The sequence below is a fragment of the Myotis myotis genome, unplaced genomic scaffold, assembly GCF_014108235.1.
Source record: "Myotis myotis isolate mMyoMyo1 unplaced genomic scaffold, mMyoMyo1.p scaffold_m19_p_17, whole genome shotgun sequence".
In the NCBI taxonomy this organism is placed as follows: domain Eukaryota; kingdom Metazoa; phylum Chordata; class Mammalia; order Chiroptera; family Vespertilionidae; genus Myotis; species Myotis myotis.
The window spans coordinates 17015909-17043809 of NW_023416321.1; the positions used below are offsets into that span (position 1 = coordinate 17015909).

The 27901-nt window shown below is 46.0% G+C and overlaps 1 protein-coding gene across 6 annotated transcripts in view; it reads left to right on the forward strand.

Moving 5' to 3' along the window:
- PRKCA (protein kinase C alpha) overlaps positions 1 to 27901 on the forward strand; it is a 291799-nt gene that overhangs the window by 34102 nt on the left and 229796 nt on the right. The window contains exon 3 of one of the 6 annotated variants that reach the window (XM_036339876.1): positions 8587 to 8682. The exons of 3 other annotated variants lie outside the window; for them this stretch is intronic. In XM_036339876.1, the coding sequence (XP_036195769.1) occupies positions 8655 to 8682 (28 nt within the window). In that variant the 5' untranslated portion in view covers positions 8587 to 8654. Of the gene's footprint in view, positions 1 to 8586; positions 8697 to 27901 lie in introns of those variants that run through there. 2 more of the 6 variants (XM_036339877.1, XM_036339880.1) reach the window with 2 other exon arrangements.

Below are 27901 nucleotides of genomic sequence, written 5' to 3' on the forward strand. Positions count from 1 at the left end.
GAAGGCAGATAGCGACTTGGCATTATCAGGAGAGTAGTTTCATCATGCTGACGCTGGGAGGTCTGAGGAGCGTGCTTGGAACAGACATGAAGAGTTTGGGAATAGCCCATTGAAATTCATACTTCACACATTGAAATTGTGGTACCAATTGTCCAGAACAACACATAACTCAAAATTCATATTTATCTTGGAGGAGTGCATTCCAAGGCATTCACCATCGCTTCCTTGTTTTGCTTCTGTGTGTATTAAAATTGGTTTGCATACCCTTGGCCTGTGTCAGCAGGTTCTGGACATTGGATCCAGGGGCAGGTTGGACAAGAGAGCAGGGGGACAGCCTGAAGCTAGGAGTAGTGGACAAATGAATCATCCACATGTGGATGGATAATGGAGCTGGAAATGGCTCTTGGCTTTCGTCAGCTGCTTAGTCAAAAAGCAGTGAAAACTATACACAGTTAAAAATTACAGGTCTCCAAAATAGATACTTTGTGCAAACTGGCTTTATTTATTTAGTTTTTATTGACTTCAGAGAGGAAGGAAGAGGGAGAGAGAGACAGAAACATCAATGAGAGACAGTCATCGATCGGCTGTCTCCTGCACGCTCCCTACCCAGGATCGAGCCCGCAACTCGGGCATGTGCCCTGACCGCCAATGGAACGGTGACCTCCCAGTTCATAGGTCGATATTTAATCACTGAGCCACTCAGGCCGGGCTGTGCAAACTTTCAATGTAGCCATTTAACTGAGAATGAATCTAGCGTCGGGTTGAGAATTTTCATAAAGCCTTTGTCTTAAGAGCTTAAGTAATTTCTCTTACAAAGCGTTCAAACTGCACCGGAGGCTGCACAAATGTCAAACGCTGAGGCTGCTCTTCTACGGATCACCATCATGCGGGGCACCTGTGACCCTCTTCCTGTGCATATTGGAGAGTCGTCCAATAAAAAGAAATTATTTTACACCTATGGCAGCAGGTCTAAAGCAAACATTTTATTTCTGCCTGCCATTGAAAATGTGAGACTATGGATTTTCTCTCGAGATCTGTATTTTAAAAAGGAGGAAAATTAAAATTCCTGCAGAGGTTGGGTTTCTGAAGGCACCTGTGCCTTTGGTGTGCTGTGAACTCCTTAGGAACAGGGTAGGGAAACAGTAGCTTGCACAAAACGCTGCCACGTAAACCAGCCTTAGTGAGGACAGGGCTATGCAGAGCTTTGCAAATAAGTTGTCACATCCTTTGTGTCCTCGCTCCTCCCGTGTTTAATTTTTCTCCTGGCCTGAGGGGTGGAAGAAATGAATCACCCTTTTCTACCAGTTTGGCTGCGAAGGGCTCGCCCACGTGGTGGACTTTGGCAGGGCAGAGAGGGTTTTCCGGGGCCTCCCGGTTGTCCGGCTCCTGTGTTTCTTGCACCTTCTGTGGGCTGCTGACTGCGCACAAAACCCCAAATTCATTCCTCCGGTAGCAAAAACATTTGGCCCGCTTCCCCCAAACCGCTCATGCTCTCCTCACTTGCTCGGCTTTGATTGAGTGTTAGGTATCTCCCTGGCTGCCTCCGCTGCTTCTTATTTTTAGGGCCTTCGTGAATGTCTTCTGTGTGTGAAACATGAAAAGTGAGCCACAGCTGCTGGAATTGGAAACTTAGGGTTTTTAGGCCACCGGTCCCTTATCACATGGCCCTATCAGGTTCTTTAGTTACAGAGGTTAAAAAGAAGTCCATCCTAGGGGCTGGTAGACGGGTGTGGGGGATGGAGGAGGAGGCTGCGCACCTAAGGGGCAGTGAAAAAAGATATTGTAACTAAAGCTCGGGCCAATGTCCTCAGAGCTATGGCCTTTCAGGTGCTGGCAGGCGTCTGCTTACAGCTCAGCCCACTTACAAATGAGGGGACACACTTGTGATAACAGTACTTTTTATTTCCCCCTGGGACTGGCTTCTCACATGTTGAAGTGGTGCTGGGGAAAACTTAGATGCCCCGTAGGCGACATGCATTTCTAACCTGAGAGGGAGGGCTCAGGAGAGGCACCGCCAGATGAGCCACGTGGGTGGCTGATGGAGTGGTCCGTCCAGCCCAGGGCATACCCAGGCAGGAAGCTGGGCTCCCTGGGGTGGGTGTCTGTGAACCTTTAAGAGACAGGGAGGGGTTGATTATAGGGGTGATAATTTCATCTCCTCCTTCCTGAAATAGAAAAATGAAATAGAGTAAAAATATTTAAAATTTTGTTATTTTCCACCTTCGGAAGGCTGAGCATTTGTGTTGGGGCCAGGTCTTGATAGCCACTGCGGTTAAATGAGAATTCATAGCAAGTTCACAGGCCTCACTGAAACCTGAGGCCTGTTTGTTCTGGCTCCCTCCCTCCCAACGTGTGGAGCTACATAGAGCTTCTTTTCTCTGCAGTCCTGCAATATACTGTGTTTATCTTCTCACTTCATCACAAACCACAGTACATTATACTTGTGCATTCATTTTCTCTCTCTAACTAAAGTGTGAATGACCGATGGAAGAAACTGTGGGCAGAGTCTTCTCCCCACTACATGGTACTGAACCTGGTACATGGTGGGGGTGTATATGCAGTGACTGTTTGTTGAATGGGTGGAATAAGTACAGCCAAATTTATTGGCCAAATTTTCCAAATTTATTGGAAAACCATGGACAGTCAGCGCTGCTCTGGTTTTATTTCTCCTTCCGACTGTAGATGCATGCCCTCTAGCATAACAGGACAGAGGCTGTGATGGCTAGAGCCTGTACATTACCTAGCCCACAGCACAGTTTGGGTACCTCTTGCTTCTGAGCCTTGAATGAGCTTTCTCAACATTATAGCAATTCCTTTGGTCTGTGTTTTAAATCTGTGAGACTCTTTCTGAATTTGAAGACTTGGAAGGAAAACCTTTCACCCAAGGTCTTTAGATTTTAACATGTCATCCCTTAGGACAAGGAGACTATTAATACTTATTTAAACTTCCTCCTATCCATGTGGCTGTGTTTTAGAAAGGGCTATGGGGAAATTATAAAATATATTTTGAAATTGGAGACAATTATATTTTAGTACGTGCTGCTCAAGAAATAGTCTTCTAAGGGTTGTAAATCATTAGCTGTGAGTTTTTGAATGATTAAACATATGGCTACATTTTAGTAGTTACAAAAAAACAAGTGCCTACTGAAACAAGTTTAAGACCTAAAGGTAGGATTTATGTGAGGACCCACAGGGCACTTTGCAGGGGCAGGGACAGGAAATGCTGCCCAGCTACAAGGGGTCTTGGAACTGGGATCTGGCTGCATGGGGACCCAAGGCCCTTTCAACCTGAGGCCCCCTGGGGCCCACCCCACTTCCCTTCCTGGATTGGCTTCATTCCTCTATAGGGGAGCAGCTGGGCTTTCTCCACTTCCCTGCTTACAGGGTCTAAAATGGCCAAGTCAGATCCTCAGAGTATAAGTGCAAGCAGATACAAGTCTCAGCTTAAATTCCTGGGAGAGAGCACGGTCGGGTGCCCACCCCGATCCCATGCATTCTGCCCGGGCAGGAGGAGTCTGGGGAATAAATGTAGCTTCGAGGGCTGGAGTGAGATGCCAGCGCCAGCAGCTATCTCAGGAGTCTGGAATAGTCAGCAGGGCTGCACCCCTGGGAGCAGGCCACAGGGTCTGACAGCACCTCCATTCCTTTCCTCCCGATTCTTTCCCACTGTTTCTTTCGGGAAACGCAGTGCCTGCCTGGAGACCCATCCTTGTGCGTGAGATGGAGTTTTCAGAGCTGGGCATGGTGTTGGCAGACCATCTCTGCCCTAGGGTTGTTGAAACAGACATTCTATCCAAGTGGTAGAGTTTTCATGGACAGCTCCAGAGCGAATGAAAGGGAAAGAATGGTAGGAAAGAAAAGAACATCTCAAGTTTGTGGGTTTTTGGGTTTTTTTTAAATTTCTGTTTTATGAGTTGTGTTGTTTTAAGGGGTTAGGAGAAGGGAAGTGGTGGAGAATGGTATGAAGGACATTCTTGAGTTTTTCTCTCAGATAAAAGAATTTTATCAGCCAACTTCATGGTTTGGAAATATTTCTTAGATATGGCCATTCAGAAATGTTTTTAATAACAAGTTAGACATTTTAATCTGTCCAAGATTATTGTTCATTGTCAACTAACTTTACGCTGGTTGCAGTGAAGATAGTTTTGTTGTTATGCCAGGCTCTGAAGAGAACTATTCAACAGCTGGGTAGCTATGATTGCATTAAACTAATAACATCCCCTGGTTAAAGGGGTGTGTCCTAGATTTGACATTGGAAATCCTTTCCATTAAGTGCAGCACAGGCAGATTTTTCTGCACATTTTGGTGAAGCTTAACCATGTTCAATGACTCACTTGGATCATCGTCTTTATTTATTTTTCTGATTGCTCCTGGTAACCTCCTATTTGGGCTGTTTGCTCAGTGGTAATGCTGCTATGCCCCCCTTGTCACAGCAGATACAATGGGCTCATTTGATTCAGAAACTCGGGGCCTCCTCAGTGCTTTCAGAACAGACTAACAGAAAGACGTTGGGAAATACTTGGAAATGCGGGACGCACAGTGGCGTGGGGTTTCCGTAGCTTGCTTTGAGTTTGGTGGCCCTGGTGGACTGCTTCCAGAACCTGGGAACAGATGCGAGGACCTCACTTCAGGCCTCTAAGCATCCTCAGTTACTGGGGACTGTTCTTTCTTTCTTTTTTTTTTTAAATCAGAGTTGCCTTTTCATTGTCGTGAGTTAGAATGTCCAATAGAGAGAAGCTCATTACTGCTTTGCTTGTATTATTACCTTTGAAAATGTCCCATCTTGAACATTTCTTATGTTTCGGGCATCGAGCCCTTTAAAATAAATGTGTGTTGTCTGTTTTGTGGGAAGAGTTGTTGGCTGGGATTGTAGACATGAGCATTCCCTCATATTCGATTGTGTTCTTGTCCATACACATCTCTGGACTTCACAGTTTTGTTTTGCAAAATGAAGGAGGGTGGCTATCGTGATGTCTAAGATAACTTCCAACCCAACACGCCAGGGCTCAAGTTAGAGGCACTCGATTCTATGTCATTTAAGTTCTCATTGGGCAGATTCATTCATCAGTTACATTAGCCCTGCTCCCTGCACGTGGGCGGGCGCTGGGTCTCACATCACTGTCACCGTGCTTACCATGGTAGTTGCGTCATAAACATGGCTGGCTGAGCCAATGAATGCACAGATGCATGGGGCCATCCTGAAACTGCTCTGTAGGGTGCACGCCGTGTGTCAAGCCAACCTGAGTCCGACCTCTGTCACTTGGAGTCTGTTTTGAAAGTGGAAGATTGAAAATCTTCTCCCTGCAGATCACAATCTAAAGTCCCAGACCAACCTTGGATGGCCCAGGTCTTCCTCTGCGGGACATTTATTCCCAGAAGCAGGGGGGCTGTTCCTGTCTCCTGCTTGTTTGCCCTGGGACTGCCTCCCTGCCTAATCAGTTTAAGCTCTTCCCTCTTAGGCCGCTAATCCTATTTCTCCGGCCCAGAAGCATCAGGGTAATAGTAATGCGTCCCGTAGCTATTACAAAAATGACATTGCCTTGCACATAAATAAATAAAGTACTTATTATATTTTTTCCTCTGGAAAAGGATGATTAAGCAGAGATTTAATTTTCATTTATGCTTTTGTCTTTTTGTGATATTTCTTTATATCTTCCAGTGTAGTCAGGGGAGACATGATTTTATTGTTATTGTCGGTGCTGGCTATATTCTACTTATTTTCAGCATCATAACTTCCAGGCTGCTTCCTTTCTCATATGTGCTTATGTTTTACCAAACCCATTATGAACCCTCGTTGCCAGAGGGGAGAAGACAGTGAAAATGGAAATGATCTTTGGCAAGTGGTATTTTCTGAAAGATTAATTTGAAATAAGCACATTTTTATGGTATTTGCTAATTAACAACATTCTCCAAATTCCTACAGGTCAAATTCTCATTGAACACTCCCTCTCCCGCCCCGCCCAGCTTACATATGTAGAAAGGGCTTCATTAAAACTGAGATCATTCGAATTCAATGATAAGCAGGCAGCCAACCCAGATCTTTTAAAAGCCTGCTGTTTGTGCTAATGAAAACCCGGAAAGTGCTAACGAAAAGGAGGTGGTGAGACTCCTCTGTTGCCTGCCGATTTAACTAGTAAATTTCTAGGATTTTTGGAGTTAAGTATTGCAGCTGCTTATCTACTGGTGATGGAATTCCTCATGTTCAGCTGCTTTTGCTCCCGGGCCTTGAATTTGCAACATTAACTTTTCAGCCTGGGGATGAGGGCGCGAGTGTTTATTACAGCATTCTCTGAACTTGCGTGTGTGTCTGAGACATTTTCTCACCATCATCACGGCCGTCTTCATTTTGACTCGAGAGTCATTCTATGATGGGCTCCGGCTTCTGAGAATCAACCCGTAGGAAGTAATCTGAAATATGGAAGCTTTTTGCACAAGACACGTGTCCATTGCTGGGTTATTTATAACAGCAAGAAATGGGAAACATCCTTTATGTCCAGTTTTGGGGAAACTGGTTCAGTGAGGATTAGTGCTGTATATTCTTCTTTAAATCTTTATTGTTGCGAGTATTAGAGATGCCCACCCCCGCCTTCTCTTCCCCCTGGTCTCCTTTCACCCAGTTCCCAGCCCGCCCCAGGCTTTTACTACCCTCCTGTCTGTGTCCATGGGTAATGCAGACATGCATGTAAGTTCTTTGGTTAATCCCTCCCCGCCCCCACCTTCCCTCTGAGATTTCTCAGTCTGTTTCATATTTCCTTGCCTCTCGTAGTACTATATATTCAAGTAGTTGACTGTTAAAGTGTTGAAAATCACTGCTTAGGGCAAATATGGAAAAATGCTCATGAAAATACTCTGCCACTTATTAAGACATTATCAGTGGTTCTCAACCTTCCTAATGCCGCGACCCTTTAATACAGTTCCTCATGTTGTGGTGACCCCCAACCATAAAATTATTTTCATTGCTACTTCATAACTGTAATTTTGCTACTGTTATGAATCGTACTGTAAATATCTGATATGCAGGATGTATTTAGGCGACCCCTGTGAAAGGGTCGTTCAACCCCCAACCTGTCGCGACCCACAGGTTGAGAACCGCTGCATTAGATGCTATTCAGACTATGATGACAGTGATTAGGTAAAATCTGTAGGTAAAACCCGAACAGTGATGGTGATACGTGATGAGATGGTGGATGATGACTGGTTTTCTTGTCATCATTTTCTCTAATTTTCTATATTGTCCAGTTTTTTAAAAAAGGGAACCCACATTACATATTTGTATAATGAAATGTCACATAGATGGATATTTTTAAAGTGAATAAGGCTTACAAAACAGGTGGAAATGGATGATTGGATAATCAAAGTATCCCTTGAAATGAGTTTTTTTGAGTGTAGAAGTCTTTTCTTTTGTAAAGGGAGTTTCAAGGGGACAGTGTTGCTAGGAGGTGAGAGTCTCCAACTAACAGCTCTGTAGGTCAAGTGTCATATAGCTCCTGAATGCAGCTCTAAGTCAGGGGAAAGGGATTGGTGGAAAGAGAGGGAGGGCGCTGCAGCAGGTAGGGGGTGTTGCGGCAGGTGGGGTGCTGCGGCAGGTAGGGGGGATGCTGTAGCAGGTGGGGGTGCTGTGGCAGATAGGGGGTGCTGCGGCAGGTAGGAGTGGGCACCAGAGGAACTGTGGTCTCATGTTTGTGTCTGGACCAGCTGTCTTGCATTCAGCTTTCTGTTTTATTGCTATTATATTTTTTATTGCCAAGTCAGCCTTGACTTAAGAATAGTAAGGTCTGCCCTGATCAGAGAGATAGCAGAGGTATAAACAAACAAATCTCAAATAATAATAATAATAATAATAATAATAAATAAAACTTAGATTTAGAATGTATTATGACCCTTATAGAAAGTGTATATCCCTAATTCTGTGTAACTGAGGAAGGTAGACTGGCTGCAGAGCTTTGGGATTAAACGGGGTTGAATCCTGGCCCTGCTGCTTAGTTGCTCTGAATTTTGGACAAGTCATCCAACTTGTTCCTGTCAGAGTTTCCTTATCTATAAGATGGAAAATACCTTTATGCTAGGGCTTGGAGCTTATTAAATAAGAGATCATGTACATTCAGGCTCTAACGAGAGAGTCTGATTCATTGTGAACTTGATCGATGATGGTTATCATGAGCTAACAGTAAAGTAAACGTTGTTATTTAAAGACCGACTGAGTGCTGTGTCATGGGGGACACAGTCTGCATCACAGTAGCTCAGAATAGAAACCTGGTCCAGATTCTAAATGGTTCCTTGGAAGTGCAAGTGGACCGCAGAATGACTGCAGAAGAGTTCCTTGGTAAGACTGTCTTTCTGGTGAACTCGGAAGCCAATAAAGGGGTAGCAAATTATAGAGAGTGTAATGCTATTAATCAGAATTAATATGACAGTTATAATCGAATTATCTTTTGTTTTGCTCTCTATTTAATATTTTACAATTTGTAATTCGATCTCTCAAGCAGTTTGAAAAGAAGAAATTCAGTGAAGTAGATTTAAATGTTAATGCTTAGGCAGAGTTCTTGTGTGTGTTTTTAAAAGACTGAATTTAAACATTATTCCCAGGAAGGCAAAGGAACTCTTAACTGAAATTGAATCATCCATGTCATCCTTGGTACCAGGTGGCCCAGCTGATGCTCTTTATTAATGGGTGCAAAACGTGTAAGTTCTTTGAGGTGAGAGCCCGACTCATTTTTTTGTCCTTTCAGTATCTAGAGTATTCTTTGCACATAGTAGTGAATAGATGGCAAACTATTTCAGTCCACCTAGTTCCTTTCTCATAGACTCTATTATACAGCTAACCTAATACTCAGAAAAAGAAGAAACACAAGCAGCTACTTTGCTCCTTACAGTGCAACGGCCAATTTAATAATTTGTGGGACTATAGTATTCAGTTCTTCATTCATTCATTCATTCATTCATTCATTCATCAGTTCATTTATTCATTCACTCATCAATTCACTCATTGGCATACAAAACACGTACCAGCACCTCCTTGATTGTTCTTTTAAAATTATTTTCCAGTCGATGTTGGCACATTTGCAGCGCTCACATAAATTCAAGATCTCATTACAGTTGATTCATGTAGTGATTAAAGTCCAAATGGCCCTACTCCCACAACAAAGCGTGTCTTATTTTCATACTAACAAGCGTGTTCTTCTACTTGATTTCCATAGTTATATAGACTGTCAATCTGAGGAGTGAAAAAGAAATTTTTTTTAATTGATTTTGAGAGAGAGAGAGGGAGAGAGAGAAACATTGATATGAGAGAGATACATGGATCAGTTGCCTCCCAAATGCACCCAACTGGGGCCGGGAATTGAACCTGCAACTCAGGTATCTGCCCTTGACTAGGAATTGAACCCAAAACCTTTCGGTGCGAGGGCTGATGCTCTAACAACTGAGCAATGCTGGCCAGGGCACAAATCAAATTTATAAATGATTTTGGAATCTGCTGAAAGTGTCTTTAAAAAAAAATCACAGTTTCTTAGTATGTTCAGAACTGGATTTGATACACAGAAAACTGGTTTCCCTGTCTCCTTAGGAAGCTATCATACCACATAATGACATAGACTTCTCAGTAGCTATAACATTGACAGGATTGACGTTTCACTTATAGAAGAATCCCTGGCTGGCCATGTGGGTCTTGAAATGCTGGAGGGCCTACTGTCATCTAAAGAGAAGGCAACTCAGTGGTTTTATGCAGTAGAAACACCTATGATGCGTTCAGATTACGCAAGGGGTAGGTTGAAGGATGTTGACGGACAACTCAATAAATTGTGTCCCAAATGCTAATAATAACAATTCATTCTAGGCCAATACCAAAAATATTTCAGAGTTTTTTTTCGGCTTCTCTCAAGCAGTTGGGAACAGAAAAGGATTATAGAAATATTTATAGTAGGCATAAACTTGCATATCAACTCAAAGTACTTTAAGCAAGCTAGTTGCAGTTCTTTTAGAGAACTGGAATAAGTAATTCATTCCTTGTTGCCTCTGACTACTTAACTCCTCCTAAACCATGCCCATTCCTTCAGTGTCTCTCATTTAGTCTGTGTTTCATCCCTTAAACGTAATGTTCTCTAGACTGGAGTTACAGCGTGATGGCCAGGGCATCTTTAAAGACAATTAGAGTGTGAGAAGGCCATTTATATGTAGAACTGGGAATATCTCCTGTCACTGTGAAATGGGACCAGCATTTCAGAATCGCCTTTCCACTCAAACATGGCTGGGCTTGGTTATCAAGACCCTAAATGTATTTTACTTCTTCGTAATATTTGAATCTGGAGGGAAGAGCTTCCTCCACGGCTGTCAGGTTCAGCAAACCAAGAGACCCTTTCACGCAGGCTGAAGGTGAGTGGGTATTAGAAATGATATCCATCCAATGATGGTCGCCCTTAATTGATTGGAACTCCCCTTCAGTACTTGGGGGTGGGACGGGGAAGGACTGGAAGGAATCTGTCCTCCATGGAGTCTCAGTTGCTAACAAGAAAAATGCTCGCCGTTTCCTTGTAGCCTTGACACAGTATCTGTTCCCTGATGTGTGTCTAAGCAAGCACGGCCCTGGTCTTGGACCTTTTCCTCAGCCCTCTGCTCGGAAGTTGGGAGGTGGGGACATGGACTGGACAAAGCCCTGGGGTGGGCGAGGAGCTCTTAGACATTGTGTGTGGCAGCAGGGAGCATGGGTGATCCCGAGGAAGGATCAGCTTTGACAGGCGGTTCAGGAGCAGCGGGTGGGTCAGGTTTGAGGGCTACATGGTGTGTATTTGCAGGATCTTTTCACCTGTTAAGGAGAGAGTCTCAAAGGTGTGCTCCTGATCTGAACTGGGCAATGCAGTGACTTGGCTTTTGTGGCCCTTGGTTGAATCCAAGGGTTAGAAACAACTGAGCTGGTGGGTGGGTGGTTCCAAAGTGGGAGAGAGAGAGGGAGAGAGAGAGAGAGAGAGAGAGAGAGAGAGAGAGAGAGAGGCTCAGTGAAGTGCCAAGGGAGATTAGGGAGTGAATTTGGAGTGGCTTCCTTTTTTCTGTTGAAGGAATGTAGGGGATAGTCTTTGTGTTGTGCCGTTTGACTTTCCCTTTTGTTTTGGGTAGGCAATGAAAAATAGAAAGGAGAGAAGGAGAGAAAGTTAGGTCTCAACAAGCACCCCGGGATCTGTGACCGTATGGCTTTCGTTGGCGGTTCTTTACAAGGCTGGGAGGCCTTGAGCGCTGCTTGGCTGGGCCCAGGGCATGAGACCTCTGAGCAGCTGCTGATTGCTCCTCGTGCACATGCAACATGGAACCTCTCAGCCAGTGACTTCTGTGGCCTCTCTCGTTTCCACTTTTCCATCCCATCATGGTCTTCTGCAAACATCTAATTTTGGACCCATCGGTGTGATCTTTCCTACACGTGCATGGGCTCCGTGAATCCTTTAAAATATGTTCCCACTCGCAGACATATCCGAACTGAAGAATGTAAAATCTAATCCCATCAGGCCAACGATTCCCATTATACGTGTTCATGACTCCCCCGTGTTCTCTCTGTAGACTCTCTTGTAAGAAATAATTACACCCTAAACATTGGAAGAAAAGAAAAGGGGACTCCTGTTAAAAGCTGTGTTTATCTTCATGTCCTGATGTCCTTAGAATAGGTTCCTGCCCTTATTGTGCAGTTTTCTTGAAGCTTTTGGGAAGGGGGCCAGCTGGAATGAGGAGGGCAGACTTTCTGGAGAGCCCCCATGAAAGTTCAGCACTATGTTGGCTATGTAGTATGTATTGAGCCAGACAGTGGGCTGATAAGTCTTGGCACTGAATACATCCTGCATGAGAAGAGATGAGGAAGGGGAGGAAGACTTCCAGGTTGGCTGGCTACTGACAGCCCAATGCAGCAGAAGCAGAAAAAGCGGAGGGTATGAGGGGATGACCCAGCCCCGGGCTAAGCGCTTTACATGCGTGATCTCATTTAATCCCATTTCATCATCGGAAATTGCGTATCTTAGATAGATTTGACCCAAGAATGTATGCTCTTAACCATTCCACTCGCTTCTTTACTGATGATTTTACATTTCCCTTCTCTCATAGGTACTGTTGTTACATTTACTTTCCCCCAATAGATTAACTCTTTCTCTACTCCGTGGTACCTAGAGTGAGCCTCATAGCATCCTAAATGCTCTGTGAATATTTGCTCACATGAAGACGATTCTCCTTGACAGAAAACTGATTTTGTTCAATGTATATCCGCTGAGAAAACAGGCTTATGAATGTTTCATACTCCCCGATTATCATAGACTCCCTTATTTAAGCAGAAGGATGGAACCCATGCCAAAGCCTACCATAAATGATTTATGATGCACCGTTTAACGTTATCCGAGCCTCGGTTTTTCGTTGTTGTTACGAATTGAGTGTTGACAGTAATGCAGCGTTCATGTTCTTTTTGTTCAGGTACAGAAAGCACTTGAAAAAGGTAACTGCTCCTTTCCCGAGCAGCCCCAGTATGAATGGAGATGTTTAAGTTATTATGTGTCCACACCATGACTGTGCTACTTTTGTACTTTTGAAGTGTGCTTTGTAATTAAGAGCGTGGAAGCTACAAGTCTGCCACTGAAACCATCCCCGCATCGCCATGGTCTTCCCTGTTATACAAAGGCTCTCTTTCTGCATTTTTTGATTTGTAGCATTAAAGACAACTATCACATAGGTGACCTTTTAGATGTCAACACAGATGACCTTTTTTTTTTTGGTATTTTATTCATGCTGCAACTGTAGTACTTTAATGGGGGAAAAAAATCCTTCCTAAGCCAAAAGTTTTCTAAGATCTTCAATAAATAAAATAAAGATTGCTATGGGTGGAAAATGCACCTTAAAGCAAAACTCACTCTGTTTTCTGAGTGACTTTCCCAGCGAGGCTTATCCCTAGTCTGTGCACCTGATGAGCTTATTAAAGACAACTGGCCTGTGTGTGAGCTCATTCCCAGGGCCTGGTACTGAGGTTAGAAGCTGGTTGGGAAGCTCTCCTTTCTGTCGTGAATTCAGAAGAGACAGTCACTGACTAATGGAATCGGGGCCCTGCGAGGTGGGGAGTTTGTCAGAGTTAAGAGCCATGAGTTGAAGGGGGGAAACAGCAGGACTGGAGGGGAAAGTGAGGAGTGAGGAGTGACTCTCGGGCAAGCTGTACTGTGGAGAAGAGGACCTGTAAGTGGCTGGCCCAATCCGGCTGACTTTCTTGAAAGGAGAGGATGGGGACTTGCCTACTCCAGTAAGTCTCACATGTTCCTCACCCAAGAAATTGCCATTGACTCAATGTGCTTGAAAATCAAAACAAAAGACACGGGTGATCCAAAAGTCAGTCTTAAAAAGCATTTCAGCCCTGGCCAGTTTCTCAGTGGTTAGAGCAGTGGCTCTCAACTTTCTGGCCCTTTAAATACAGTTCCTCATGTTGTGACCCAACCATAAAATTATTTTCTTGCTACTTCATAACTGTAATGTTGCTACTGTTATGAATCATAATGTAAATATCTGATATGCAGGATGGTCTTAGGTGACCCCTGTGAAAGGGTCATTCGACCGCCAAAGGGGTCGTGACCCACAGGTTGAGAACTGCTGGGCTAGAGCATCAGCCCATGGCCAGAAGGGTCTCAGGTTCGATTCCTGGTCCAGGGCATGTACCTCGGTTGCAGATTCGACCCTGGCCCCAGTTGGGGCACGTGCGGGAGGCAACCAGTCAGTGTGTCTTTCTCACATCAAAGTCTGTCTGCCTCTCTCGCTCTGCCTCCTCCCCTCTCTCTCCTCCATTCTCCTCTCCTTCCTTCCCCTTTCTCTCTCCTTTCCCCTTCTCCCTCCCTTCTACTCTCTCTAAAGATCAATGGGAAAAATATCCTCTGGTGAGGATTAAAAAAAAAAAGCACATCATAATGAGTAAGAAATTTTAATTAAATCGTTATCTTAAATGCATTAAATGATTTGAGAAGCACATGTGGCGTTCTTATTCCATGTTGGCCTTTGTAGACCAATCATTGTGATGTCAAAGTGATCGCGATAGGACAATAATTGTGATGTCAAGTGACCCGCCCCTCCCTGTTTTCAGGTCATTATTTTGTAAGGGCAACTAAACTGTCTGGAAAACATTGCGTTCAGGGTGCCAGAAATAAGCTACATGTGACTGGTCTCCACTGGCAAACAGTTTGGAATATTGGAAGTTTTTAACTGGACCATCCTGAGTTAGAAAAATCAGATTTCTCTAAAGGAAACAAGAGATCCGAGTGTTCTTGGTGGAATCGATGTTAGGAAATAGAAAGGAAGAAACCAGCCATTCAGTCCCTGCAGAAGTAGCTGGGCCATCGGCCAAGAATTCCCCAATTTGGAACCCAAGCAAAGAAAAAGCCCCTGGACACACCAGTGGATACAAGAGGAATGAAAGCTTGGAGCACAGGTGAAAAATTATGGTGTGAGTGCCAGAGGCTGTTAAGTAGAAATACAGGGGTGACAGAGGTATCGAACAAAAGCCCTGGCCATACCTAAAATGAATTTACAAAGCAAAGTTTCAGAAATTTGCGGCTTTGCTATTTCTATGCTGTTCTGAATTCTGTACTCAGTCCTTCAAAATCTGTCCAGCTGTTGTCATTGTAACAATCTTGCTAGTAAATGGACGGAAATGGTCTTAGGATATTTGTCTCTCCTGGTGAAAGATAAATTGGGGTAAATAAAAGCAGGTCTGTTACATTTGAAACAACCCGTTCTTAGTCTCCTACGACCAGGTTTGCATCTGAGCTGCGTCCTTGCTGGCCTTTTGGTTCTCGGCCAGTGGTCAGCTTCGCCCTGTCGCCTCACTTACGGAATGGGGACAATGTCGACTTGTAACCCCTGCAGTGAGATGTTGAGATGGTACCTGTGAAAGGCCCTCCTGCAGAATGGGTGCTTGCCAAACCCGATGCCTGTGCCTGCCGACCCCAAAGAAGCAGTAAGACTGTCCCTCAAAATGAATTCCTGTGTGAGTGAAACACCCTGCAGGTGCCATGAGGCGTGACACGAATGAGTGACGTGAAGACATGACGCTGTACTGAGATGCTCGGGGAGCTGTCCAGATTGGTTAGCGTTGTGAACTCAGCACCCAACCCCGGTATCCCAGCTGTCCATGCAACGCCATTTCGTTGGAACATGTTTAAGACAACGAAACTCATATAATTTTGGTGTTTCTTACCTTGAATTGAATTCTCTGATTTAAATTGCTGTGGTTGACTGGGCATTTTGCAAATCAAGGCTCAATCATCCCCTATTCCAGTGACTTTGAGGACTGGAGTAAATCGCTTGGCCTGTTTATTTGATGTTTCTCATTCATAATATAAGGATATCTTCTTTATACAGGGGAAGGTGCATGTGAGCCCAACTTTATAAAATATTAAGTTCCATACAGGTGCAAAATGTTGTGATTCACATGAAGCATCCTGATTGGTTGTGGGGGCAGGTAAAGGCCTGGGTCTTACTTCCTGACCCAGCGATGTCTCAACCTCTCATCTGTAAATTGAGGGAGCTTGGCTAGCTGATTCCCTGAACCCCTTAACATTTTTTTAATTGATTTTAAGAGAAAGATAGAAACATCGATTTGTTGTTCCACTTATTTATGCATTCATTGGTTGCTTCTTGTATGTGCCCTGACCGGTACCAACCCCACAACCTTGGCATATCGGGACGACACTCTAACGCAGTGGTCGGCAAACTGCGGGCCCTTGAGTGTGGCTCTTCCACAAAATACCACGTGCGGGCGCGCACATACAGTGCGATTGAAACTTCGTGGCCACACTCAAGGGGCCGAAGAGCCGCATGTGGCTTGTGAGCCCCGGTTTGCCGACCATGGCTCTTAACCCACTGAGCCACCCGGCCAGGGCTCCCTGAGCCCTTTCTTCTCAGACATTCCATTCTAGTTGATCCCAAAGATCCTTGACTGGCACCTTCTTCCCAAGGGCAGTGAAAGGGTGGCTGATAGGCATGAGGTCAGAGCTGTGAATTATCTGTAATTTAGATACTATTGTTTATAATTCAGCTTCTGTTGATTAAGCAGAAGTTCTGCCCAAGGGACGGGCAAGTTAAACATGTGAAGTGCTGGGTCTCATCCTAAAACCCTGCTATGGCAGGGCCTCGGGGTTCCCCCTTCTTAGTGAGCTTCAGTGACTGTACCCGTCTAACGAGGCCTAAGATACTCTTGTACTTGTATGGGGGGGTCCTGTGAAGATTGTTCTATGTGCTCAAGATTCACTCAGAAAGCATCAGGGGTTTGTGGGTGGAGAGACGGGGATTTCTTCTCCTCCCATTCTCACTCCAATTAATTCCCTGAGCCTGACTTCAGCTAGTTGTTGGTCAGGTGAAAGCAACCGATGCTGAAATGAATGATTCATTAACTTGGAAATTTTTCACTTGGGGGCCTTTTAATTTCCCAGTATTTTCCATCCCTACCCCAAATAGTCTAGCAAAATGCATGGAAGCGCTGAGCCATAAACAGTCCACCTGTATTTTTTTCACTGTTGAATGTGGTAGAGTCCACTCTTTTCTGGAAAAACAGGGAGGAAGTGGGTTGACAGCTCACCGAGCCTCAGCCGTCTTCATCCTCCCATTGAGGTGGCCGTGGCCCATGCTGGGCATCCCCACCTGACCTTTGAGGCCCAGCGGAGTGGCTGCCTCTTCCAGGTGTCTTTCCTGCTCTCCATTCTGTCAGGAGCGTCAGCAGCCTGTTTGTGTCACTGCTGTGGGACCCAGTAAGTGCTGCCACATCATAGCTTTGTGGGGTTTTTTTGTTCAGGTGTCTTATCACTAGGGTGGACATATAATTTATCATCCAAACCAGGACGCTTTTGACAGTGAAGCGGGGAGTGCCATTGACTTTAAGCTGAGACAGCAGGTGTTAAACAGGACCGTCCAGGCAAACCTAGACATATGGTCGCCCTGCTTGTCGCTTGTCCTTGATTGAAGCCTTCTCGGTGGGAAGGACCGTCCTTGTTTATCTCAGCCTCCACATCCACAGCGGCACAGGTGTAGTTAGTTCATTGAGCGACTGAATGAAACCCGTTGGTAAACTTGAGGATCAGGGGTGGTTAGTAACCAGGGTGGTTAACAGTTAACGGGCAGTATTGTCAGATGTCACAAAGACTGGGCCATTAGATGGCACCTTTCTTGTTCTACCATATCACCTGGTGGCCTTTAAAAGGCACCCTGTAGCCTGGCCAGCATGGCCCAGTGGTTGAGATTTGACCTATGAACCAGGAGGTCACCAGGTCGATTCCCGGTTGTGGCACATGCCCAGGTTGTGGGCTTAATCCCCCGTAGGGGGCGTGCAATGATTCTCTCTCATCATTAATGTTTCTCTCTCCCTCTCCCTTCCTCTCTGAAATCAATAAAAATATATTTAAAAATAGATAAATAAAAGGCAGCATGTAAATTATAGGTAAAACAGTTAATAGAACTCCTCTATGCCAGGCCCTATTATTCTAAGAACTTCACCTATATTGAATTAATTTCTATGGCAATGCCAGCGTAGCTAGTGGTACTATTATCCGTGTCTTACAGATGAAGAAACTGGCAGGAAGAGGGAGAGATGGGACCTGTCTGAGATCCCCTAGTCCTCTCTCTTTTTTTTTTTTTTTAAATATATTTTATTGATTTTTCACAGAGAGGAAGGGAGAGAGATAGAGAGTTAGAAACATCGATGAGAGAGAAACATCGATCAGCTGCCTCCTGCACATCTCCCACTGGGGATATGCCCGCAACCCAGGTACATGCCCTTGACCGGAATCGAACCTGGGACCTTTCAGTCCGCAGGCCGACGCTCTATCCACTGAGCCAAACCGGTTTCGGCCCCTAGTCCTCTCTTTACCTCCACCTCCACCTCTCCCCATTGGACCCAGCCCGCCCCCACCCCCCAACCTGTGTTCACCTCGTCACCCGTTGTGGTGCAGAGTGGTTGGTGTGGCTGTAGTGGCCCTTTGAAGGTGGGCTGAGGTGTCTTTCCTCCCGAGAGACTGTTGAAGGCTATCAAGGTCGTGTGGGTGTCACCTTGGTCTCCTCTGCTGTTCACACGGCCTCATGCACGTTCCTTACCATGGCACCCATCCAGCTTAGAGGAACCTCCGCTATCTAATTTCCTTCCTCATCCTCCTGTCCCTTCTGTACCTCAGCCCCTGAATGAGTTCAGCAAGCAAACAGCTCCCTGGCATTGTAGACAGGAGCTGGGTCCCAGGGTCGGAGGTCCCGGTCTCCTGGAGGGTTAAGTAATGACACGTTGCATCTGCCGCTTTACCGAGTGCCCACACCTGTGAGGTGCATCTTTCTATGTTGAATCTCTACCCCTGTGCATGGCGTGCGGGCTCGAGGCGGGTGTTAGTTTCATGGAGGTCTTTACCATCTAGTGCAGTGGTTTGCAACCTTGGCTGCACATTAGAATCACCTGGGAATCTTTTTAAAATCCTGATTTCTGGGTCTCATCCTCTGGAAATTCTGTTGCTTTGTTACTAATGTTGTGGCCTCACCCCAGAACCAAAAAAAAGAATTTCCGGAGGATGAGGCCCAGAAATCAGGATTTAAAAAAAATTCCCCGGTGATTCTCATGTGCAGCCAAGGTTGAGAACCACTGATCTAGTGGAAGGATTTATCATCTTACCTGTGTACCTACAGAAGATTTCTGGGGCCAGAAGTTCCGGGAGGTTTAGGCAGGGAGGAGAAGAGAATGAGCAGAGTTGAGTTAGAAATCGTTCCAGCTGTAAGGGGAAGCATGTGAGGAAAGGGAAGTTCCTAGGTCGGTTAATGAATATTTATTGCCTGTCACAGCTTTCCACACAAGCAGCTTTTTTCCGTTTGACTAGCTAGCTGAAGACAGGTAATGATTCTCTGCCGCCTAGTGATGGATGGTTGGTCTTCCCCTAGTCTGCTGTTTCAGAAACAGAGCCAGTGATGCTCTCAGCCGGTCTTCTCGCCTGTCTGCATCTTATCCTGTTAGCTGCAACCCCTTGGTGAAGCCAGTGTAGCATCCCACTCACGATGTTGTGTTCCAGATTTTCTGTGTATGTCACACTTCCTTTAACAGGACATGTGTCATTGAAGCTTTGGGGGCAGAGTGTGTGTGTGTGTGGCTTCTATACCATTTTTAAGGGTCAGTTTTGTTTTTTTTCTGGGCTTGTTTTACCACTCAGATCATCTACCAGGGAAATGCTAAACTGGGGAGGAGCAGGTGCAATGAAGAGTAACATATAAAGACACAGAGGCTCGGGGTAGCTCCAGTGGAAACCTCACAGTCCCTGGCTTCTCAGCTTAGTCCGGCCCATCCGACCCGTGTGGAGTGGGCGCTCATTTCTGTGAACCCTTCTGAGCCTGGGCCCCTCAGGCAGCTGTGAAAGGGGTGTTGCCACCTGCCTTGCTGATGTGTTGAGTTGTAAGGATCAGCCGAGGTCACAGATAGTGGAGTGCTGGGCACTTGTAAAACAGGATTGAGGATCTAGGTAAAGATCCCATTATGTACTCGGTACATATTTACCGACTTCCTGCTGTAAGCTGGGCACATCTCCAGGCTGAGCTGGTGTAGAACCCAGGTTCCCAGCTGCTTATTTCTGTTGTCACTGATGCCCCTGTTCCGCGTGAAGGGATGAAAGGGGAACTAAAGAATCACCAATGGGCACACTTGCACACACCATATTTTAATGTCAAGGTTCCTTTTGTTTTGTTTTGTTCAGCCACATGTTCCATTTTAAATGACAGATTTATTGATATAATTCACACGCCGTAAAATTCATCCTTTTAATGTATAATTTAGCAGTTTTCAGTGTAGTCACAGCATTGTGCAACTATCCACACCCCCTGATTTAGGGTCTTTTCGTCGTCCTGGAAAGAAACCCCACACTCAGTGCCTTCCCAGTCCCCACTCTCCGGGTCCTGGTAACCAGGAATCTACTTTCCGTCTCTTAGGATTTGCCTGTTCTGGACTTTTCATGTAAATGCAGTGATATCCGATGTGGCCTTTTGTGTCTGGGGTGTTTCAAGCGTCATCCACGTTGTGGCACGTACCATGCTCCATTCCTTGCTATCGCTCCACGGCATTTCATTGTATGCATAGGCCACGGTCCGTTTTCCATGCATCACTTGGGGTGTTTCCACTTCTTGACGATGAGGAATGATGCTGCTGGGAACATTCATGTACACGTTTTTGTGTGGGTGTGTTTTTCATTTCTCCTGAGTATATGCCTAGGACTGAAACTGCCGGGTCATGTGCTCTCTCTGTTTAACGTTTCAACGGTCCGCCCCAACTATTTTCCAAAGATGCCACCCCACTTTACCAGCAACAAAGGGTTCCAGTTTCCCCCCGTCCTTGCCAACACTTGTTATTGCTTGTCTTTTTTATTCGGTCATCCTACCAGGTCTGACGGGAGGTCTCATGGCTTTGGTTTTTATTTTCCCAATGACTACTGTTGTTGAGCATCTTTTCATGTGCTTACCAGCCGTATCTCCTTTGGAGGAATGTCTCTTCGGGTTCTCGGGTTGTCTTTCTATTATTGTTATGCATTCTCCATCTCATCTATAGACACAAGTCCCTGACAAGACATTTGTAAATATTTTCTCCCATTCTATGGGTTGTCTTTTTCCATTCACTTTTTTTTCTTTCCTTTTCTTTTTAAAAAAATCTTTATTGTTGAAAGTATTACAAATGTGCCTCTTTTCCCCCCACTGAACCCTTCTAGCCTACACCCACTCACCACCCCAGGTCTTTTCACTGTCTTAATGTTGTTCTTTGAAGCACAAACATTTTTTAATTTTGATGAAGTCTAATTGATGCATTTTTCCCTTTGGTTGATTATACTCTCGGTGTCAGATATAAGCAACCATTGCCAAATGTAATGTTGGAAACATTTATTTCTTTGTTTTCTTCTAAGGATTTGATAGTATTAGCTATTATATTTCGGTCTTATGCTCCCTTTACAGTGGAGTTTTGAAGCTTTTCTACTTTTTTTTTTTTATTCAATGTAATCTTTGGTTAGGGTTATTGAAGTATATAATAGATATAAAAAGCACTCTGATTTTTCTAAAAAGGACTGATATTGTTGAAATTACTAGCTACAGGATACAAAAATTACAGGTTGTGTTTTTTAAAGGAGTAAATGCCCCAGACTGAAATTAATTTTATTCTAAATTGAGCTGACTACTAAGACAAGATCCAATTTAGGAAGTGTTTTGACATTGCCCATTTTGAGAAACACATGTTACAAGAATAAGAATGTAAACATTCATGTGGGTTGCTTTGAGGGATTTTTTGGTAAGCATTGTATTTGACTTTATGGGAAAGACTTGAGAGTATGTGACTTGGTGGTCTGCCCATACTTATACATATTCTTTAGATCTGTAAATAGACCATCTAGTTTTCACCAGGAAGAGAGTAGATACAGCTACTCAGGTTCCTTATAATCACTATTTTAAAATGGGAAATGAATAGTACATATATGCCTTATGGGGTTGTGAGGATAATATTAGTTGATATATTAAAAGGCTTAGAATAGCCCTAGCTAGTTTGGCTCAGTGGATAGAGCATTGGCCTTTGGACTGAAGGGTCCTGGGTTTGATCTGGTCAAGGGAACATACCTTGTTTTCAGGCTCGATCCCTGATCTCAGGTTGGGGTGCATGCGGGAGGCAACCAATCAATGTGTCTCTCTCATATAGGTGTTTCTCTCTCTCTCTCTCTCTCTCTCTTCCCCTTTCTTCCACTCTCTGAAAAGTCAATGGGAAAAATATCCTTGGGTGAGAATTAAAAAAAAAAAAAAAGGCTTAGAATAGAGCCTAATGCTTGGTTAAATGTTCAAGTGCTTATTGTTAAATATATCATTTACTTAAAAGATATGTCTAGTATACAGTTAAGCCACCAGCATAATTTGTGCTTCAAGTGTTAAATACTAATATAATGTTCTTGAATTATTGTGTAAATATAAGTTAATTATTAATTTTGCCCACAGTGAAGGAATAAAGTTTTTATGAGTAATTTAATGAGATCGTCTAATAACATTTAGATTATTTGTAACATTTTTTACTTAGTTATAATCTTGGCTCAGAAGAGCATTGTAGAACAGCTTTGTGGGGAAAATGCTGCGAGGGTTTTCATGAATGGCCCCGATGAAGGCGAGAGCAAAACCAAACAGGGAAAAATGCTGCCTGCTGTAGAATTTGTTCCTTACAATTTGTTCATTTCTCCTGGAAAGAATTCTCTACTGAGACGTTCTTTTTCTCCCAGCCCAGACGTGAGATAAGTCATGAGTTTGCAAGAGGAGCTCATAGGGTTTTTTGGAGACGGCTTCAGGCCAGTTACAAGCCAGCATTTATAGCTCAGGGTTCCACCTCTGTCCGCAGGGAGTTCCCAGTTTAGGGGCGCGGTAAGGATGTGTTTGGGTGGGTGGCCTGTGTAGGTAATGAATTCATCAAATGGAAGCTGGTAGAAGATGAATCCAGGTCACCTGACCACCAGGAAGCAGCGTGTGAAGGAGGGCCAGGCTTACTTTGAGGGGAGGAGGACTGGGCAGTCAGGTCGCAGAGGAATTAGAGGCCAGCGTGGCCTTAATTTACAAGCCATCACGGGGACGTACCGTTAGGTGTAACTAGCATGGGGCAGCAAAATAGAGGTGGATTTGCCAATGCATAAAGTTGAAATACAATGTAATAAAGACTGTCTCCTCCTCTCCCCCTCTCATGGTGTATTAAACGACTGCTTCACTTGCTCGATTCTGAGAAATGGCTTAACTTGTTTTGCTGTCATTTTGAAGTAATCCTGTGATTTCTCTCTCATCTGTTGACTCCAAGGCAATAGCATGCTCCTTCCTCCTTGTTTGCCGAGCTCCGTGGTAATCGGGAAAGGGTTTTTGATGCTCCTTTTGAACTGCATGCTAGAGACATGACGATGCATTTCATGGCTTCTCCATGGAGAGTGAGGTTCTCGCAAGAGGATGGCAGCAGAATCCCAAAGCCTGTGGAGGAGATGGTGACACGGCGCATCTCCCTTTGTTAACTCCTATTACAGAAACTTTCAGATGTGGATTAATTCCATAGGAGGGTAGCGCATGGAGCAAGGCAGGGCAGTGCTGGGAGAGCCGAGCTGCTTTGGTGGAGACAAGCCTGGTGTCCCTCCAAGCCTCGGCCTTCAGAGCGGCCGCAGGGATGAGCCCCAGCACAGGAGGCCAAGGGCTGAGGTTGAGGAAACAGAACCACCCGCCCTGTGGTCTGGACTGGAGGCCATGCATCCACCCAGGCTCTCAGCTTGGAGTTAGTCATTCACTATTGGCTTCTGCTATTCCCCTTTTTATTTTTAAAACTCTATTTTAGTATATAATACATAGAAAAATAAGAAAGCAGAGAAAAGAGAAAGTAGCTTCGACCTAGTGGGTCTCAGTCGGGTGATTCTGCGCACCCTCCCCCCACCCGCCCCCCACCCCCCGCCGCTTTTGCGGTTGGGCATTTGGCAATGTCTGGAGACAGTTTTGATGGTCACAGCTGGCGGTGACAGTGCAGTGGCATCGAGTGTGTTTGGGTCAGGGATGCTGCTTGACATCTTACATGCATGGGACAGACCCCACCGCAGAGCACGGCCCAGCCCCAAACGCCAGCAGTGCTGGGGTCAAGAAATGCGGTGATGATTCCACTCTAGCATACACTCATCCCACCTCCAATTGGGTTATTTCCTGTCATTATTGTATATGCATATATATAGCTGTGCACATAGTGCTTGTATCTAGATCTTTGCACTAAGCATTATATCCTAGTTAAAAGGGCTCATCTGTAGTCTTCCAGACTTTGTATCCCATGTTTCTTTCCCGTAAATATTCTAAATTACTGCTCTTATGTACAACCCGTAATGAACAACTTTGTGCATTTCGTTTTCTCTGAATTTCCCATTGTTTTCTAAGGGTAGGATTTACAAGTGTTCATATTTTTCTAAGGGGTGGATTTAAATATATGTATATGTGTGTGTGTGTATATATATACATATTATTTTTATTGATTTTCAGGGAGCAAGGAAGAGGGAGAGAGACAGAAACATCAATGATGAGAGAGAATCATCAATCGGCTGCCTCCTGCACTCCCCCTATTGGGGATTGAGCCTACAACCCTGGCATGTGCCCTGACCAGGAATTGAACCATGACCCCCTGATTCATGGATCGATGCTCAACCTCTGTGCTATACCAGGTGAGCAGTTTTTAATTTTTTTAAACGTTAAGGTTTGGAAGCAAGCTGGTTCCTGCACTACTTCCTTGTACTTATCTCTCGTTTAGAGGACATAACAGTACATCTTGTGAAATGCTGGCGTGGTAATCTGAGCATTGTGTGGCTCTTGTGGAAGAATTGATGAAAATGTGAAGGAAATCAATGGTCCTTGGCCTTGTGGTTGCAGTGGTCTCCCTTACAGTGTGCTCGCCTGAGAGTAAAGGTTACTTCCTGACATTTGCATGTGAGCAGGCGCCTCCTGCCTGACAAAGTGTTGACATCCATTGGGACGACTGACATCAGCTTCTGGTAAAACAAGAACACTTTCTGAGACTCGCTTTCCTTTGCTTTGCGTAGGGTTGGAGGGAAGACACAAGGGAGACGCTAGGCTACGGTGAGAGGCACCATCTCTGCTGGTGAATAAAGGCTGGACAGCTGTGTGGGCAGGAAAATGGAGGTTTCTGCCTGCAATACCTGGTGAGGCAGGCCTTGTTGCCCATCACCGGGTCCCATCACGTCAAATAGCTGGCCGCTCCCTGCGGGAAGGGAAGCTAGAGGAGGCAGACAGGGCTGAGCGAGAGGCAGCCAAGGGGCTCTCGGCAAAGCCTGGGGAGGACCACGCCTCCTGGGAGAGTTCCCCTGTCCTGGAGTTGGTGGCCCTGTCCCCTTTGTGCAGGGACTCCTGATGGTCCAGGCAAAAAGCTGTTCCTCTTGAGTCTAGACTTTCCTGAAGGCCTGAGAGGGAAGGGTCACCGGGCAAAGGGCCTTTACAAGAGCTTGGAGGTTCTCCCACACTGGCCTCGCTGCTGCTTACTTTGTCATCATCCTTCAGCATCTCCCCTCTTTCCCCCTGGTTCCCTCTAAGCAGGGGCCTCCTGGCTCAATCCCTGCCTGCTCACCCATGGGAGCCCCACAGCCCCTGCAGTGCAGGGCAGAGGGAGGGAGGTGCACAGGAGCTGGAGAAAGCCCGCCCCCTTGTCCTGTCTGTCAACTTTCCGGACTGCTGCTCACGTTACTGGGTGGGAACATGCCTCCCACAGCGCTCGGCCTTGACTGTGCTGGCCCTGGCTCCTTCCCACCTGTTCCTGCTCCATGGCGTCTAGACCTTTGTTCCACGTTGGCTGTCTCCTGTCTTGGTGTGGAGCTCTGGTCTCCTGTTGAAAGAGGAACCTCAGCTTTAAGGCAGTGGAGCAGAGAGCCTGCGTCTGAGATCAGAGAGGGGAGGTGACCCTGGAGCAGGATGGGCGGATATTAACCGGATCCCTAGTCTGGCGGAGGCCCCCGAAGGAGCTTCCTCACAGTCAGCGTCAGGACCCAGAGAGGCTGTGAGAAGGGGAGAGGCGAGGGTTTAGGTTTCCATGGAGTTGTAGACATGCTTCCTTTGTTATTTTTTTTGTAGAATCGAAGAATTTTGGAGACAGATTGGACCTTGGATATACTGGAGTCAGTGATAACAACCTCTTACTGGTCACAGTTCTCTTGCAGAATTTGGGGAAAACTGTGGCCCTCTACCTAAAAAGAGGCACACAGTGTAATTACAGTAAAAACCTGTGTTGAGGTCCCTGCAAGAAGTTTCACAGGGGCGTGCGTCTGTGGGCTTCTCCGTCACATGAAACTTTGGGCACAGCTAAGTAAGGCCATTGGAGCTTATTCTCTAAGGCAGTGGTTGGCGAACTGCGGCTCGCGAGCCACTTGCGGCTCTTTGGCCCCTTGAGTGTGGCTCTTCCACAGAATACCACGTGCGAGCGCGCACATACAGTGCAAGTGAAACTTCGTGGCCCATGTGCAGAAGTCGGTATTTTGTGGAAGAACCACACTCAAGGGGCCAAAAGAGCCGCATGTGGCTCATGAGCCACAGTTTGCTGACCACTGCTCTAAGGGAATGGCAGCCGTGAGCCTCCAAGCTGGAGGTGTAGATTGCTCCCCTACCCCAATTCAGAAAGGGAGGCTGGTCTCCCCTGTGCCGGGGATCAGTCAGACCGAGCCAGGCACCACTTCAGGGCTGTGCGCACACGGAGCCGAAGAACCAGACCTGCAGGGCCACCTCTGAGTGTTTCAGGGACGAAATTACACCTCCCGAGGCTTCTGGGGGGTCTGGGTGTGAGAGGGGCTTTCCCATCGGACAGGTCAGGTGGCCTCGTCTTCAGCCAGCCTTTCAGCAGGTGTTAAAGTACTAACTGGCCCGCAGGCATCTGTCTCTCTTCACCCTCGGACCACTAACCTTGGCTGCTCATGGCTCTACCTCGGCCACCCGAGTAGAGGGACCTGGGACGGGGCTGTGGGGAGAGGAGAGCATCTGTCCCCCTGTTTTGGGTACATCTGGGCTGAGCCACAGGCATAGCCAGCCCTTCGCAGTGTCCACGTCTACCATGTTGACAGGGAACAGGCACAGCCTTTCGAAGAAGAGCTTGCTATCTCCTCGGAAAACTCCTTCGCCTTTACCATATTTGGAGCCTTCGCTTTACAATTCCTCTGTGGTTTTGCAATAACCACACTTACTTCCTTCGCCTGTGGGGGGCCGGTGTTGAAGTGCCTTTAGTTTTGCTTGTGTTTACTGGCAAGTTTGTGACTGTGCCGAGGGGCTGTGCAGCCCAGCGACGTGTTTCGTCAGCTGGGCTCTCCTTGCTGTGCGACATGCTTAGAGCCACAGGCAAATCCGGCTCTGGCATTTAATCATCGCCCTGGCTTAATTTTGTAATTATGCTTAAGAATTCTCTGCATCTCTAAATGAAAGGCACTGCAGGCCATTGCCAGTAGTAAGAACTTCGGCTATTTCCACCATACACTACAGGGCTTTGCTAAATCTAAAAACGTGCTCTGGACGCTGGAGAGCCACTGAGGGAGGCGCTTCCAGGCTGGGAGGCATTTCATTGGGTACCTAGGAGGGAAATTGCGGAAAATAAATATTCAGTATTGTCTTGGAGTGGGAATAACAACAGCTAGAGTGAAATGGAGGTAATTGTGACCTTGGGCCCGTGGACACCTGGAACATAGGGAGCCCTGGGGAGAGGCGGAGGTCACCCTTCGCAAACCTGGGTCTGGACTCCAGACCTCTCTCTGGGTGAAGTAAGATTGACCACTGCTTGGTTTTGTTCGCATTGGAGCAGGCGGTGTTTCACTGGGAGAGGATCTCTAGAAGGTGTGGCGAGTGGGAAGATGTGGGATAATGCCAGGCAGTCCTTCCTAGTCACTCCCGGCTTTCGGTTGTCCCCTTTGTTCCAGGTGTGCTCTGGGTCTCAGGCACCGGCCACACACACACACACACACACACACACACACACACGATCCGCATTGTCACCCAAATCCAACTCGTAGTCGTCTCAGTTCAGTGAAGGACAAAACTCCCTTAACAACAGAAGCCCACACAAAAGAAACCTGACAAAGGAACCCACCCCAGTGATGCAGGAGCAGCTCTGATGGACAGGAAGGGGCCACCGTTTCCTGTTGCAGACTTGAGCTCTGGGCCCCAGGGCCTGGGTTTGTGCAGAGTACAAGATAGAGCAAGGTCAGGACTCAGCGCTTCCTTAAAGGGGGGTGGAGGGGGGGGCGGGCGTTGTCCTCTCATGTCATTGGCCTTTAGAGCAGAAGAGACTAGAGCAGATGATGAGGAGGAGACTCCCAGTGCCAGGCAGACATCTGCAGAGGGGGAATCAGAGAAGGGCAGGTGGTCCCACAGGGGACATGCTTTGCAC